At 41.1% G+C, this 17,409-nt stretch overlaps 1 protein-coding gene across 7 annotated transcripts; it reads right to left on the bottom strand.

Moving 5' to 3' along the window:
• Positions 1 to 1,039: 1,039 nt before the first annotated feature.
• Positions 1,040 to 16,902, bottom strand: LOC148370049 (LIM domain and actin-binding protein 1-like). Of its 7 annotated transcripts, none has more exons than XM_088332360.1 (9): positions 16,833 to 16,902; positions 13,394 to 13,677; positions 7,562 to 7,625; positions 5,929 to 6,017; positions 5,796 to 5,861; positions 5,661 to 5,715; positions 4,360 to 4,409; positions 4,148 to 4,281; positions 1,040 to 3,061 (listed from the first exon to the last, which is right to left on the bottom strand). In XM_088332360.1, the coding sequence occupies exons 2-9, from the start codon at positions 13,514 to 13,516 to the stop codon at positions 2,146 to 2,148; spliced, it is 1,497 nt and encodes a 498-aa protein (XP_088188486.1). In that variant the 5' UTR covers positions 13,517 to 13,677; positions 16,833 to 16,902; the 3' UTR covers positions 1,040 to 2,145. The 7 variants fall into 7 exon arrangements, with proteins under 7 accessions (XP_088188486.1, XP_088188485.1, XP_088188491.1 ...); XM_088332359.1 differs by lacking the exon at positions 16,833 to 16,902 and adding an exon at positions 14,809 to 14,971; XM_088332365.1 differs by lacking the exon at positions 16,833 to 16,902 and adding an exon at positions 14,809 to 14,970 and having other exon boundaries at positions 13,598 to 13,677.
• Positions 16,903 to 17,409: the final 507 nt, after the last annotated feature.

The following is a 17,409-nucleotide window of genomic DNA, read 5'->3' on the forward strand; positions in this document are numbered from 1 at the left end:
AATCATGTACAAACAAACAAACAATTGAATCATGTACAACAAACAAACAAAATATTTATGTTTCAATAAGTGGAGTGTTAATAAAATGGGGGGGAAATAATTTCTGATACTGATATAACCAGGTAAAACTAATTTTAAGTTACCTGTCCAAATGAATGTTGTGCCATCTCACCTTTCCCACTCTCTCTGCATTAGTTTGTGCGGTAAACAGGGTTGGGTAGGGTTACTTTAACTGGATTACTTTCAATTACTTTTGGATGACTCCAATACCAAATATGCTAATAAAAGACAAAAAGTAAATATGAATCAAATGACTCGCAACACGTGGTAAGCTTTCTCTACTGGCTTTGATCTCCGGCAAAACGAACATCAAATGCGAAAGAAACAAAATGAAAATAAATCCAAACAGCTTGCCAACATCATTTTTGCCGTTCCATGTGTTCCGTTACTCCCCAAGCGTGCACAGAATGCAGTCATTTTATTCATATTTAGTTTCTTTTGTCTTTTATTAGCATGTTTGGTATTGGAGTAATCCAAAAGTACCGGTAATTGAGAATAATCCAGTTAAAGTAACCCTACCCAACCCTGGCGGGAAACCGTTAGCACTACCTGCTGGCCAAGTAGGTAACCACCGAATTAGATTCGGAACCATATAAATTTAAAGCAAATTTCTCCACAACAGTTTAATTTTTTTTGACCTGATAAATGAAATCAATTTTTCAAAACCACATTTTTTATTTCCTTGGGGTGTCTGTGTGATAATAAAATTGGTTGGCAATCTGAAACCTTTGTGAGTGATAAGTGAGCGAAAAACACAAAAACAAATCAGGAGAGGAGCAAACACTTTTTATGGCAATAATGCATTATAAAGATGTTGATTTTTAATTATTTCTAACCTTGAATTTGTATGAATACAGGGGCGGGGGAAAGGCAATTAAAGAGTAACACCTGTGGCCTTAAAAACTTGTAAGAAACATTTTTTTTTTTAATTCTGTAAATGTAACTACGGACAATTACCTTTACAACAAAAACACAGTAATTTTGTAGACAATTTATTTAAATAGCAAGCAGTGGCCTTCAAAACAGAAGCAGATGATCCAGTTGCGATTTTCCAAGGTAAACACAAATTATGGCAAAAATCAAGTTCCTGAAAATGGTAAAATTGTTTAAAAGGACACTGTGTAGTATTTAACCACGACATTGTGTCAACCAAAAACGAGTGCTGTAAACCATAAGGAAGAATAGAAACTGTGAAGACTAGGTGACCAATTTAGACCATTTTTCTTTTAATTTTTTGCCAAACCTTTCACAAGGTTTTTGGATACCCATAGCAGCAAGATGGCGGACAATTATGTCAGCATCCTCTAAGTTATGTCAAATAAATGCTAATCTCGTGACCTAAGAAATAATAGGAGCTGGACAGAATTTGGACCTTTTATTTACTCGTGGCCACAATCTCCTGGCTTGTCTCATCATTGCAACCCCTGTCAGCTCATTCATTATGCGCATTTCTTAGACAAGCTTGAATATTTTTTTCCATCTTTCTTGGGGTTTGGACTCTACCTGAAGCATGCCTCTTCTTACTTCCACCATTTTCATGCTACACAAACGGGTAGAAACAGAAAACTCGATGACATCGATGTCCAGCCTACCATTCCCCCCCCTCCTACCGAATGTGTTCTGCTCAGAACAGCTTTGCTAAAAAATAAAAGTCGATATGTTGGGTGGAATATAAAACATAAGCAGTCTTTGAACTCAGTTGGGCATTGCTAGCACACACTTAATAAAGATTTAACTTTCAACTTTAAGCACACAACAAACGATGCAGCTCACCTCTCAAATTTATTTTTGCTTATAATTTAAATCAATATTATATTTTTTAGGAATCTTATTTTTTTAACCAACTAAATAATACACAATGTCCCTTTAAGGTGTTTAATTTGTGTGTTTTTCTTTCCATTTTATTGCTCCCATTTACAGAAGGAGCAAAATGCAGTTGCAAAACGTTCAAATTCCAGTTAGAAAGTTAGCTAGCGTCAAATACATTTGAGCCTTCGGGTGGAAAATTATGAAGGTGGGAGAAAGTTTAACTTCAAAAGAAGAATGGCTTTGAAGGTAGAAAAGAGGCACAGTTGCGTTCCAGATTTAGTAATCTTCTTCATCGTAGACACGATTTCGCTTGATGATTTGCTCCACGGTAAGCCTCTCGGGATTCGGTTGCTCGTCGGCCTCCTCGCCCTCCCAGTATCCGATATCCTGCGGTGAGTTGCTGGCCTCTGCATCTTCCTCCTGGTGGTCATCAGATTTTTCTTCTTCCTCCTCTTGGTTATCCAGTGGCTGAGCCAGTTCTGATCCAGGGTCCTCTCCTCCCTTTTCCTGAAAGTCTTGACCCTCATCCAGGTCTTGACCCTCGTCCTCGAAACTTTTGTTGACATCCAGGCAGCTCTCCTCAACGGGCACATGGTTTTCTGGCAAGGACCGCTGCTGCTTGGCCGGTTCAACGAGGATCTGACTCGCCGGTGTAAAAGCCAAAAGGCGCTCCATCATCGAAGGGCTCCGCCGCATGCAAGGAGCTCCTCTGGTTTGTTCAGGCGGTGAGGATGAGGGACGGTCCTGGTTCTCCTCGTCTTCCTCCAAGGGCCACCTTCCTCGCACAGGCTTGCCGCTGATGTAGCCGCCGTGACCGGCGTCCACATCCGGTAGAGGCGGCCAGGAGATTTTTAGCCGGCGGGCTTCGGCTGGCTTTTCGTTCCTCTCTGGGGTTCCTTGTCCCATAGCCTCCATGGTGGCTGTCAGAACATTGACCTTGGCGAGAGGGGACTCTTCAACGCTCGGGCTAGTAAGGTCGTCGGAGTTGAGGGTAGGCGGGCTCTCAGAGACCTTCAACAATGCGGCTGTTGAAGGCGCTGCGCCGGTCTCGCACGCATCGGTTTTGCTCTCCCACAATTCCTTATGGGGCCGGTGGCCGAAGCCCTCGTCGTAGTTGCCCTTGGCCTTGAAGAGCTGGCTGAAGTGCGGCTTGCAATACACGTTGTTGTGCAGGGAAGCGTAGTTGAGCAAACTGGACAAACAGAAGCGTAACGGCAATTTGATGCGAACACAAGAGATATTCATACCCGTCAACCTCAACCGATTGCTCGTTTTATGAATGATTACAATTCCTCAGGGTTTGTTCACCCTTTTCACAGCCTTATTCAAGCCCATTTTAAGCACTTTCAAAACCGATTTTCTAAGTGTTTTTTTTTAACTGGCAGTGATACAATATCCGTAATACTTTTCTACCTCTTTCTTGATTTTTTTACTCTTGATAAGTAAATAATTGGATGTTTTTGAGAATTGTTTTTATTTTGCTTGTTTACAATAATGAACTTGTTTCTGTTTTTACTATTTGAAAACTCCAAAGGAGATTGTTTAAGATGCCAAGGTTGTTCATTGTTCTGTCTACTATTGCGCACTGTACTCTGTTATTTTGACTATTATGCATTGTTTACATAATTGTCACAATTGTCCAATCATGTTACTGTTCTTTAATCTTTACACCTTCTAGTGGCTGATTTGCATTTGGTACACTAGCAGATTTAATTAAAAGAGAGGGCTAAGGGCAGGACCTGAAAAGTTTGAATTTTTGCATCCTTAGGGTTTTAGTCCTCTCACGTTCTACTTGCAAGTTCAAGGTGCATCGATGTTTTCTCAACTTTTTTTTGGTGTTAATTATAAACCTATCAACGCTTCTGTCATGTTATTTACACACAAAAAAACGGTTACAAGCTTTACACACCATGACTCAGTGGGGCATGGACGATTTTGGCGTTACAGGCCCCTTTTTTTGACCTTGAAAAGGTCAAATGTCATTGCAGACTGGCAGTTCTGTTGTAAAAGAATGAGATATGCAATTTGTGTGAAATATGATAGCTCTCTATTGCCCTCTGCTGGATAGGTGGGCCCAATTAATTGACTGGTTTTCCTTAAGTTAACCTCTAGTTGTGATCAACTCTCCTTTATCTGAAGCACTGTGAGGTTGATTTTACACTTTTGCATCTTTGATTGGCCTGCCTTGGCATGAGACACAATACCTGCCACACCACTTCTTGTTGTTTTATTTTCAATCATGCAAAATATTTATGCCAATTGCTTAATAATTGCTCACCTGAGTTTGGTGTTGCAGTGACAACAGCGGAAACAGGCGCTGTGGAAAACTTGCTGATTGGCCACCAGCCTCTCCAGAGGATACACAGTCTTCTGGCACGACACACATACTTCTCGCACCGGCAGATGGAAATTCTGTCCATGGAACCCAAAGCGTAAGTGTGAGAGGTGTTTTGGTGTTTACAGTTGAGTGTGCAAGAGTATTATTCTAACCCTTGGAGTTTTGGCTGGAGAACAAGACATGGAATTGCCAGCTCCAGGACCTGTGGCAGAAAATTAACACAAGTTAAATTCAAATTCAAAGTGTTTATTGTCATAGTAAATAACCACATTTCCTTGCAGAATGACATTCTTACTTTGCTGTCCACACAGTTCACAGCGTAAAAATAGAAACTAAGAAACCATATTTATGTACACATAAAACAATAGGACAAATATTAAGATAAAAATACAACATTAACGCAAATATTTAATGTGGGCTTTTGCAACCAAACAGGCTCAGAATTTGCCCGAGGGAAGGAAGCGCTTCCAGTTCCAGCACAGATCATTAACACTCATTCTTGCTAAATGAATTCAGCAGAGTGCTTTCGCACCAGCAGTTGGTGATTCATAGAGTTTCGTAACAAAGCCTCACTTTGGAAATTTTCCGAAGTAACTCACAAAATTGGACTGGAAATGAACCTCCCAAAATAAGCATTTTACCCTAGCCAAAACAATTGTAGAATGGCCTTTACATTTGCCTTGTGTAGATTGTTTTGCTGCTTTCCCATTTCTAGATTTGACGCAAAGTAGGCAAAATGTTGCTGCTGGCGTTTCATGCAAGGTGCACGTGTCCTGATCTGATTGAGAGAGAGCCAGAACTTGCAGAGGCAATCAAGCTTACGGCTGCACATGTCTTCAGAATGTTTTATGATTTTTCTTGTATGCAGCACAGCATCCCGCACCAAACAGAAATACGTGAGCCTTCCTGCTGTTTTTTTGTTGTTTTTGCAATGGGTAGACCCAGACAGACTAATAAAACTTCCTTCTTTGTGCACTCGACACAAACACATTGTTTAGAAACCTTCAGCTAAAGATAAAGAATAATTCTCTGAAATAAAGCTTAACTTCATAGATTAAATAAAAATCCTTAAACAAAAAACATTTGCTGTATGAGAGCATTTTAAGCATGCATTCAAGTATAGATTTCTTTACTAGAAAATTAATTTATGCATTTAAACTTAAAACAAGTAAAATGTTCTGCCTACAGAGTAATTTTTCCCCCCGGTGTGCTCTAAGAATGATGATCCGCGGTCATTTGTGTGTTGCTCATCAGAAAACAGCATTCCAGGACATAGACACAAACTCTCACATAAAGCAAAGAAAAAACTGCTGTGAGCTCCGCCCCAGACTGTTCCAAGGAGTCGTGTTAAGAAACCGTTTGTGTGTCTGTAAAGCAACATTAATTTTCAACTTCTAAAAGAAGAGGCCACCATTCATTCCATTCCAGCACAATTTGGGCAGAGATACTTTACCATTGTTTTCAGCACTCAAAGTTTTTCTGTTGCTTGGCGGGTCATTCTCGGGGCTCTGATTTCAAAAAGAGAAAAATAATTTGTTTTGTGTTTTGGTCCAAAAGGGAAAAATCCAATCAGACTGGCCTCACCCACCATGTCCAAGGAAAATGGTGGGACATTCTCCTTCTGTCTGCCACCAAACGTTTCTTGTAAGTCAGTCTGATGGTCAGAAATAACTCAGGTTAGCAGACTTTTTTTCTTCTGTTTTTTTTTTTATCTTACTCACATTGAGCGGGGTGGTATCCTGTTTGGAGATGGCCGCTTGGTACAGGGCCATCCTGTCTCGTAGGGGAGTTGACTCTGCCAGGCTTCCATCTACAAACACAAGACAGAGCCTAAAGGTTTAAAGAGGCACTGCTTCTTTGACTGCATTTGACAGGCATTTTGTCAAGGAGTGGATCGACACCACAAGTGTTTATTTTTAAGATGGATTTATGTCAAGTCATCCCTGATCTTAATATCTGAACTGTAAAAATAGAGTCCCTTTATTATCTAGACAAATTGCATTTGTACATCTATGCACATCTTTTATTATTGGTTAGGCACCAAGAAAATAATGCAAAGTGACCTCAGTCTTTAATGAAAATTATATATATTTATACATTTTTAGTTCAAGAAAAATTTAAATTTTTTAACGATTTTTTTGTTATGCTGTCCGTAAAAGACAAGGGGAACCAGTAAAGCCATCGTGTTTAATCAATAGATCATGAGACTTGCCACTAAAAAAATCAAACAACAAAAACACGCACTGCCTTGTACTCTTAACTTACAACCCACATTAAAGTTTCACTGTGTAAACATGTATTAAACCAGACCGCCATAACCTTTTACTTACTTTGGATCATCAGACTCTCTGGAGAGTACATATGCACCTCAAAAATTGCACCACTTTTGGGGAATCATAGGTACAAAATGTAATTCTGTAATACTATACTTTAGAATACTGTTACAGCAGGGGTCACCAACCTTTTTAGAGGTGAGAGCTATTTTCTGTAACTGATTGACCCAAAGGGCTACCATTTTTATAAACATTTCTCTAAAACTTTTGTAATTACTATGTTGTTATTATGTCAATATCAGGTTGGAGTTACAAGAGGTTACGTCAACCACTAAAACATGTCAGTTAGAAATCAAATTTACTAAAAATTGCAATGACCCATCACTGGTGAGCTATTTTCAGAACCCATCTATGGGCTACTCAGGGACTCTTAGAGAGCTACCATGGGCCAGCGGGCACCATGTTGGAGACCCTTTCCTCAAGGACTGTATCCGGTACTACATTGGGCGAAGAGCACAGCACATGTGGTGCTTGTTGGTAAGCCGGGACAAGAAGCTGGCGATAAGGGACAAGACTGTCAACATTTTGGCCGGAGCAGCACAGCATTATGAAAAAGTAAATGCTCTGCTAAAAAAGGGTCCCAAAAACGGGGGGGGAAAAGGTCAGTATGGACAATACGGGTATAGACGGTCAACTTAAAAGATTAGGACCTTAATTGTAGATTTTTTTTTACGAGCATAATAGTTAGGTTTAAAGAGCAGCCAAGGTCTGAATTCGAAATCAATTGTAAACAATTGATTTCTTTATTACTCTGTACTGTGTTGTGAGCACTGTGAGGGTAGAATCTTCCCATGTTTCATCAGCAAAAAAACTCAAGGTTGTTGTAGTGCAGTTTCATATTGAAAGATGGACATGCTAAAATGCTATCGTGGAGTTTGCGAAGCGTCCCTGATGTCAACCGACTGATTTTTGAAAATGTCACACTGCACTAGTGGTGCTACGTCAAGACTACTCGTGCTGTGTTTGCCAGGCAACATGTTGGTCAGGCTAAGATTGGGCAGGAGTTGGAGTTGTTACATACCCGCCACAAGCGGTTCCATGCCGGCCGTATCAACGTTTTCTGTGCTCGACTGCTCTTGGGACACCTGCAGAGAAAACAGCAGGAAAAGAAAATAGGAGGCAATGAAACATAACCCTGAGAGCAAAAATCTGCTAGAAAGGCTGTCGTCCTGCATTGCAGGCGCTCGTTGTGCCTCAACATGTGCAATTAACGTTTGTCAGACAAATCCCAATAGAAAGACGCTCTGTAGTGTATGTCTGTGTGTGTCTTTGTGTGTAGCTGCGCGCAAATGTGTCTCCCTGCCACTTAAATCCCCTTAATGAGATCAGAGGAGGCAACAGACAAGCCGTCTGACAAGCACTTGAAAAAACACAGGACCACATTTGAATCCAAATGACCGACGTGCTTGAAAGTTTCTGATTCCTTTGTCCACAAACAAAAGATTTCAATTAGCAATGGACGGCAAATCAAATTTCACCTGTTAGCCCCGTTTGGCAATTTAAAGCACAGGTGACCCGCTCATTTACATTTTCAGTAAAACCCTCCCCACTTTGTCAGGATGTTCTTCCAAATACTGTTTTTTTTGAGGCATCAAAGCCCATTGCCACTCCGTATACTCTTCATCAAACCTTTTACAACTGAAAATCTCCTTATTAGGAACAGAATAAGTTTGAGCCAGAGTTTCACCACTCGCTCTAGTTTGTCTGGCTCTGGAAGTCCCCCTCATCAACATGCTGTCCATCTTCACACACATAAACCACAACAACCTATCTGCAGAGATACCTTTACGTGACATTGGTTTTCCTGGCCTCTTCCCCCAAACCGAAGCTGTCCTTGTTCTGTCGGATCATTCTTCCGGAACAAAAGAAAAGACATCTTTCCCAGAAGTCTGCTGCCTGCCTTATTAAAAGGACCCCAAAACGTGGCTCCGGTCTTTATTGGCTACACAAGCGCCCAGTCAAACTTCAGCACTTAAACCCAAGACACCAAAGCAAGGCAGACCTTTTGAATCTAAAAGATGTCCCGATTATGTTTGGGATTCTGTGACAGAGCCCAAGGGGGCAGCTTATGGAGGCAGCGACAGATGTTGGGGGCAGGAGGTCCCAGACACACGAGGAGGGGGTGTCAACATGTGGCCCCTCCCATGTAAACACGCACGCCTTCACTCCGGAGGCTGGATCAGCGCAACGGACCAGACAAAGAAGCTGCCACTAATCTTGATGCCATTAAAGCTCCCGTGCAGCGGCGCTCCATTGCTCAACGCTTTAGCTTAATCTTCAGCCAGCCTTCTCCAAAACACAGCAAAGGCCAAAAGCAAACTTTGGTTGAGCCCAAAAAGGTATTTACAAACTTTGCCCCATCAGAGCCACTTTCATCCCTATAATTACAAATCAGAAATCTTGAAATAGAATTAAAAGCCAGCATGTAGCTGCTACACCAATAAGGCGTACCTCTTCGAAGTTCTTGCACAGAAAAGAAATGTCCGCTGAGTTTATTTTGAAGGCAATGCAGCCCTTTTGGCAAAGCTGTGTTCGGGTCCGGACAAAGACTGAGCGCTCCAGCCCAGACTGACACAGTGAAGGGGGTCCTCTGTGGCAGAGGCTCAGGGGGCAGGGGAGCAGGTGCGGCTGGGTGGTAAGGGTGGGGGTCCAGGAAAAAAGCAGAGGGAGTTTGCTTGGAAGATGTTCAGCCACAGGCGTTGAATGAGGATTTTATTATACCAAACAGGAGCAAAAGTCACTTGACTCTGACTTGGCTGAAACTGAATTCACTGCATGCATGAATTTTTGTAAAAATGTGCATGGTCGACATAATCAGTCCGATGTAAGCAGTAGAAATGGTTCTCCCCTTACAAAATCAAAATCGGCCCTCTTAAACAAAATTGGCTGTGCCCTAACCACAACCCCACTAAAAGGTGTTTAAACAAGATTGTCTTTGCCTGACATCATCTTCCCCTTCACTTGCACTTGTTTTTTGTTTTTTTGCTGTACTTTTATGTAACGTCTTTATATTTGTTCTTAAGGCTACGCAAAATGTTGACTAGCTTGCTGATTTAACAGGACTGCAAGCAAATGCTTATTGACATCTTGGGGGGAAAATGCAGCAATATAATGGCTTCCAAACAAAAAATAAACAGTCACAAGAGCCTCATAATCAAAAGGAAAAGCAAACCAAATAAACGTCCAGTGTGAGGAACATTCAGGGAGGGGGAAGTTATCAAATTTGTTCTTTCATTAGCGAGGTCCCGTGGCAGCTTAGAGACAAGCCCTTCAAGCGAAGGCCGCTTCTCTTTCCAGGCCTGACAAAGACAGGAAATGGGGGGTTCATATTTAGGTAAGCATCAGAGGGAGGCGGCAGGATTTAAGGGTGACCCAAAAGTAAACTGGGCGAGGGGGGTTGCTGACAAAAGTAACGAGGTGAGCTTTGATGAGGTTGATAATCAGATGATGTCATGAGCAAACAGCATGACATCACTGCTGTGGAAAAAGGGCACAGCCGATGGCAAGCTCCTCTGTTCTCACCTTTTGGCTATTGGTTTCTCTCTCGCCGCTTCAGCCTTTAATAATCGCTAAGCTATGCAATAAAACACACTGTTTACAAGCTTGTTCTAGTGCATCATCCGAGTGGAAGAAAGCCAAATGCCATTTGCTGATTTAGTTTGACTTATGTGCGTATTTTTCCCCGGGAATGTCAACAGCGCTGGAATTATGACCCTATTTAATTTTTAGTGTAATTCACTCTTTAAAAGCAAAATAAATCTCACAAGTTACGTGTTGTTGGCCCAGGTTCACACAAAAGTCCACCAAAAAAACATTGCTTTGAATCATTACATTTAACCCTACACTACGTACATTTACTTTAAATGCTCATCTGATGAGGTCATTGACACTTTGAATTACAGTATCGGTAACAAAAACAATCCACTTTTGAGTGTTCTGGGACGTGTTGTGTTCACGTGGGAGGCAGACTAGCTTGATTTTCGGGCATGAGCTAATGACGTTTTGCGTTCCTTGGTTTTACTTCCGACAATGTCCAGTCGACCACAAGCAAAAAAACAAATCAACAAACGAGCTCCCGAGTTCATCTTCACATTTTTGATTCAGTTCATTTCGCCACCATCAGGACAGCTTATCCAGCCGTGATTCTAGAAAAGCTAAAGGCCTTTAAAGGTTTCAAATCAACAATAAAAAAACAGCTTGTTTTTTGTTTTTTTCATTCTGAGCTGATCCGTAGTTCATGTCTGAGCAGGCTGCTCAACTCAATCGCAAAACATTCCTGATCCAAAGATAAAAAAAAAAAAATAAGTCACATGAGTGGACAGGCCAACATTCCTCAGGGCGGCGAATCTTCGCTCAGGGATTTGCGTAAAGATTTCAGCTGGACCAATTGCAAGTTGTTCTCACTCGTGAACACAAACCTCTTTGGTTCATTAATTCCTCCTACAGAAAATCTGTGTGACTACAAAAAGTTTTGGGTGTATTCTTTCCCCAACATGATCCATCTAAGATTTGGCCTTGGAGGAAACGAAGTCCATACTCACTGTGCGTGATGCCCAAAAACAGCCCTTCTGCGAGTTTGCGTGGGTCAGGTTTGAGGCTCAAACTTTGAGCACCGCTCATCGTGTTGCCACAACTGAGCAGCTGGTAACACGTCCTTTATGATGCGGCGTGATGGCTTAAAGACTGCTTGGGCGCTGACAAGTGATCGGGCTCTTTGTTGACATAATAAGGAGTGACGGAGTGCATGATGCGTGGTCATGTGACCCAGAAGACCCTGCCACTATGCTTTTTGTACGTTTTGCATGAGCCATCTTACAACACATCCAACAACACTTCAAAAGCTTCTACTGTCCTCCAATAGATCTACTGAAAAGATACCAGTTTTTACCGATGAGGGATTCTTAGCTGAATTTAGCAAATGACGGTGCCACCGGTCAGCAAATCGGCACGTCCCGTTCTTCATTCATTGTGGATGACACAGTTAGCAACGCACAATACAACTATCAATGCAATTTTCTGCTTCTAATTTGTTCAGTTCAGCCCTCATGAGTCCCCTTGTGCTTGTGTCGATATTACATATTGTCCAGATTACAATTATAGGAGGCTCCATTCACCACGCTAACTCTTACTTTACAGAGGCTTGGGCATCTTTATCACCAAAAGTGAATCAATCGCAAACATTAAAAGGACACTCTAGTATTTGTCCACTAGTTGGCGTTGTATCATGTCGTGGAACTGAAAACGGGTGCTAGAAAAAGGCAGGAAAGAATACAGACTACTGAGACTCAAAGTGAAAAAAAAATATCTTCTATTTTTCCTCCTGCTTTTTGCAAGGTTTTTAATTTTTGGATAATGTCAGTTCCCCTAATGTGTGGCTTATGATATGCAAAAAAAAAATGCAAATTTCTCTACCCACAAGTAATTGTATAAATGCACGTTTATATGATAATTCTGTTTTAATTGACTTTTTTTTTACTACTAATTGGCAATAAATTATACACAATGTCCCTTTAAGTTTTGTCATTTGGGGATGCTTGCCTGACTAGCTTGTTAGTAACGGTAACGAGGCAGGCAGGTTTTTGAAAGGAAGTACGGAGGGTCTTTTTTTGCATCGTCCCTCTGGCCAGTCCCATTGAGACACCCCCCACCCCCACCCCAAAAAAATACCCTAATCCTCACTGCTTAATGTTACCATGTCATCATTAAATATTCTACCTGTCTTACCTGAACTGCAATAATAAATACAGCTGTACAAATCTTACCAAATTGGCAGAAAATGCAAATGTTTATCTTGTTATAATAGTAAAATAAGATAATCATTACGACTCAGTGTCAAAATTTGTGTTTTTTTTTAATTTTATTTTTTTACTATTTCTGACCTCAGATAAGAATTATTCTTATTTCAATAGTTATTTTTCCTGGAGAAAGAATAGTTTTTTTGTATCCTTATGGTAGAACTTATTTTGGGGTCATGGATAATGGTCAATGATCTTTAAAGTGGTGGTGCTTAACTACTGAAAAATGATTGGCATTGTTCAAGTATGGCAGATGATTTTTCTCTTTTTAGGTATCTTTTCTAATTCAGTGAAACGAACACAGTGTACTATTTGACCAAGATGTTGCTGTATTGTGAAGTGCAACCAAAAAAAGCACAAGGGAGATAGCAAACCAGACTTAAAAGTGACCAAATTTTTCTCGGCCAGTCTTTGACACTTTGTTTTTGTTTTTTTTAATTACCCTTAGATGGCTGACAATCATGTCAGCTCCCTCTAGTTGAGCATAATGCTATGTAAAATAAACACTAATTTCTTGACCAAAAAGTATTTTCAAAATCCACGTTTAGATGATATTTCATGTATTTTTTCTTATTCAAATCAATATTGTTGTCATTCATAAACAAAGTTTTTTTTCACCATTAGCACTAAATAATAAACAATGTCCCTTTAAATTTTTTTTTTAGAAAAGAGCAAAAGTACCTCCTATTTGGCTAACAGGGTAATAACTGATGTCTTTCAATGTTACAACTTGAGGCATGGACCGGCACGCATGATTAAAGGGGCCTTGGGTCCCCCGTCATGCTCCACTTCCAAATGTTGTGCCCCTCTGCTTGCCCGCCGCCCCACCCGTCAGCTGAGGGAAAGACAGCAAAAGCAAAACTAGCATGTGATGAGGAGCATGACGCCTGCGAGGCTCAGGGACTACAAGCAGCCTTATTGAGCTCAAACAAAGCGTGAGCTGATGTTCCGATGCAAGAAAGAACCTGAGGCCGAGGTTGTAGATTCGTTTTCAAAAGCTGGAGAAGCGAGGGCACTAGACTGAGCAGAATTGGCTTGCAAGATTAGACACCACTCACCTGGTCTGATTCCCCCTTCTCAAAAATCATCTTCAGGTTATTGAGAGGAACACTCGGCCTTTCTGAGTCAGGCACCGATGCAGGCGCCCCTTCCTGCCCTTTAAGTGCTTCGTCGGCCTCCATGTCGGCTACCTTCCGGTGTCCGGTGGTTCACAAATCGCGAAATGGGCCTTAGATCGCCGCTTGGCGCTTCGCTATACTCACTTCTTTGAAGGACAGAGGTGCTCAGGCGGTTGCTGTTTCTGCTGGTGTTTCTGAAAGCCAGCCCGCCAATATTCTGCTACCTACAAAAGGAGAAGCGAATTAGTGAGACAATGAAAGGAAAAAAACTGCACTTGCCTGAACCTGTTAAGCACAAGAACCAATTTTCTTAAACTAAAAATTGAAAAAAAGTCTTGCGAACGCTTCATCTGTCAACAAAATAAATCAGACGCTGCCTTTAACTGGTACAAGTTGAATTTTATCCTGACAAATATTTGGGGGGTAAGACAACTTTGGTGACCGTTTCTTTTACTGGAACTTGGGCAGTTCACAGAACCTTTGTTCATCTAATGCAGGCATGTAAAAAATACAGGCCTGGGCCGCGGGCCATCTGGGCCATTGAAAGACTTAACCTGGCCCGCCATAAATTTCCGAGTATGTACAAAAAGAAGCGAGTCTCTCGGTAATTTCTTTCCATTTTTTTTTTCATAAATGCTAACCAAATGCTATCTCTCAGACCACTGGAGGAGAGTATTGAATTTGTACAGCGTGGTGAGTTGGTTCAGGTGATAAACTGCATTCAATCAACTGTTAAAATAAACCAATTAACACATTCAATGCCAAAAAACTTTTCTGCCCAATGTTCGTGAATAAATGTGTTGTGTTGTGTTTAGAAAAGATCACTTCTTATTTGTCATTGTAATATGAAGGGTAGGTTACTAACATAGGCAGAATGATAAAGTTTAATACTAAAAAACAAAGCTAAAGATTTGGAGTTTTCATTCTTTTACTGATCCAGCCTGCTTGAGAACAGAAAGTGTGGGACCGACGCCAGAGCCAAACGGAGTTTGACATCCTTGACCTAATGACAGCAAGTTCTAAAATTCATTTTCAAATAAGGTACACATAGAGATGAAACACCAGCTAGCTTTTTCTCCACAGCCTCCAGATGTGATGAATCACCACTTTCCAGACACGCAAGGACAAATACAATAACAATTGGGAAAGGTTTGCAAAACTCAACACTACAGAGAGTAGAGAAATTTCCAACACAACTTCAGGGAAAGCAACTTTGCCATGCAGAGGGTGGGGGGAGGTCAAAAGGACGGCAGAGACAGGAAACTACTCTGCACAAAAACACAAAGAGCAATTCAGAGAAAGGTGTGCTAGATCAAAAGTAGCAAAGAAGACTTTTTGCCAAGGAACTCAAAAACCTGAGATGGTCCGGAGACCCGGCGAGCTGCTGGTATGATTGAGCGTGGGCCGGCCGGTTGACTGGAAGTGCTGCCGCAAAGCCACTCCAGATGCGACAGCAAGCAAAAGTTGAGGGCTGGTTTCCTAGCCCACCGCTTGCACACTCAAAGAAAGAAGGAAGCAAGGGAGGAAAGCGGCACTGAGGGAGGAACCTGAGGGGGGCGGACCGAGCCGGGGAGGAGGAAATCAGAAATAGAGGTGCTCCGTAGCGGACAGCAAATAAGTCCAAGAATTGAGGAGGGGCTTGCCCTTGCAGACAAAAGGCCGCTTTAAGCTTCATCCACCAGGCCTTGCTGTCCCTTTTGCTGCCGCTGGTCAAAATTCGAGTGGACATCTAAGTGGCAGCCGGCTTATGACACCAACGGATAGAGGAAGGACACTCCCCTTCCTTTTCCTTGCACTTCCAAAGTCAAATATTTGAGAGGCAACTGATAAGACCGTGCTGTCACTGTAAATAATATCCAAAATAGACAAAACATAACACTATTAAAAACTTTGTATTGCTATTGAAAGCTCGTTTCTGTGGTAAACAATCCTCTGCGAAATTGAAATCGAGTTGATGGTATTGCCAACATTATTTTCACATGTCTGCTTTTCAGGATCCGGGCCTCAACGAGTTTTGGGCTGGGTATTTTCAACTTGCCAAACAATCAAATCAGAGTTGTTTGGGAAAACACATGCAGCCACACCATTTTATTTTTCTTTGAAAAAATGTTTACATTTAACAGCTCTAAAATGTTGGTCAAAACGGGACACCAAACAATGACATCAGTGCCATGTGCGAGGGAGAATTCCTGCTCTTCTAGAAGAAAACTACCGTTACTAAGAAGTTGCAGTGATATGCAGTAAGGAAAGGCAAGTGAGGATGTGCCGCAATAGTCATCATAAAAAAATATAACATTAAAAATATATTAAAGGGTTTCATCCAGTGTTAACTTTTTTTCTAAGTTAACTTCACAGTTTCTGGATTTTCCTAAAAATTGCTGACTTTTCAAATTATATTACGAATATCATAAATACAATTAGCGTGTAACGTTTTACTCTGCTGAGCGTCTGCAGACGGCGAAAGTGAGATCAAAGAGTTTGATTTGGCACAAACCTCAGCCCCAAACAATTGAATTTTCTGCTAGTATTAACACGCTAACAGCATGTCAAGTCTTCCAGTACATTTTCTTTTCATGCATGACATTTTTCATCATGTTATCTATTGATGGTTTTTTTATTTGAAAGGAGGCACGCATAGACCTTATTTATAAGTTAAACCAGAAAATATATGGTTTTCCATTCTATAATTTATATATTGGTTTCTTGGTTTGTCAATCAAATTATAAATGATATGTATGTTCAGTTTTTTATAAATCTGACTGTGCCTCACGGCAAGTCACTGCTAAGTTGAATTTTCAAGCAGCCAAAGTTGAATGTGGGTTGGTTACCTTTTGGAAGCTTAAGTTTGTGGCCAAAAACAAAATACGCGTACCAACAAAATAAACCAGTTTGTAGCACAGCAACGACTGCTAAGGATAAATCGAGTGGATGGATTGAAAGTGTGTGAGTGAGAGGATAGGCTTTTAAATCCATTTTAAGAGCACATTTAATGGGCTACAAAATGCTGTTTGAAAAAAGACTTAAGAGTCAATATTGGTTGATGTTGCTGCTGTATTGATAGATAAGCAAAAGTAGGGCAAGGTCACGCGTTGACACATGTGGAAGAGACACTTGTGCTTCTACGATTTACAGGCAACAACTACATGTTTCTCCAAACTATTGACAACATTTGAGATGATTTGCCGCGTGGCCCTCAAGAGTAAACTGTTTTCCATTTCCGTCACCCTCCACGAGAGAAGACGGTTTGAATAAAAAAATCTGCATCAGACGCCATCACAAAACGGAAACATTGGAAAGCTAACAACAAAGTGCGTGTGAAAATGTACCTGCAGAGTGTACAGACAAAATCAGACGGACGTGAGCTCCGCTATTTACTTACATGGACACTGCTTGTGTGTTGGTTTGGTCCCACGCAGGAGTTTGCTGCAGCACCAAGTGCTTTGGCGTGGCCGAAAAGGCACCGCCCACTTGGAGTATTTGCAGCCAATCATGACACAACACTCACCTCCACCTGCCTGCCCATTACTTTTTGCTTACAAATATCTTTAAATAGGAGTCATTTTTCAATATGACAGAATAATGATTTTGACCACAAAATAAGAATAAGAGAGATAAAAAAGAGAAGAGAGAGAGAGAGAGAGAGAGAGAGAGAGAGAGAGAGAGAGAGAGAGAGTAGCAAGTGAGTAGTGAGAGAGAGAAACAGAAAGAAAAAAGAAAGGAAAAAAGAAAGAGAGATAGCAAGAAAGAAAGAGGGAAAGAGTATAGTTGACACCCCTGATTTAGTGCCTGGAGATAGTAAAAACTCAATTTTGTTTCGAATAACAAGAAAATATTCATGGACTTTCAGAAGAGCGTGTATGTTTTTAAATACCAGTAGATCGAGAAACTTATTAACATATTTATTTTCCGTAGCATGAACTTCACTGTCGTACCTGCAGTTGGCTGGCGAGCGCACA

The sequence above is a fragment of the Urocampus carinirostris genome, chromosome 3 (assembly GCF_059441175.1).
Source record: "Urocampus carinirostris isolate Australia breed hairy pipefish chromosome 3, RoL_Ucar_1.0, whole genome shotgun sequence".
Taxonomy (NCBI): Eukaryota; Metazoa; Chordata; class Actinopteri; order Syngnathiformes; family Syngnathidae; genus Urocampus; species Urocampus carinirostris.

Excerpts from the sequence above, each read along its gene's own strand:
- LOC148370049 (XM_088332360.1), bottom strand. The coding sequence starts at position 13,516 with ATGGAGGCCGACGAAGCACTTAAAGGGCAGGAAGGGGCGCCTGCATCG. Across the intron at positions 5,862-5,928 it reads AGGATACCACCCCGCTCAAT|ACTGACTTACAAGAAACGTT; the intron begins GTGAGTAAGATA and ends TCTGACCATCAG. Across the intron at positions 5,716-5,795 it reads CACCATTTTCCTTGGACATG|AGCCCCGAGAATGACCCGCC; the intron begins GTGGGTGAGGCC and ends TTTTGAAATCAG.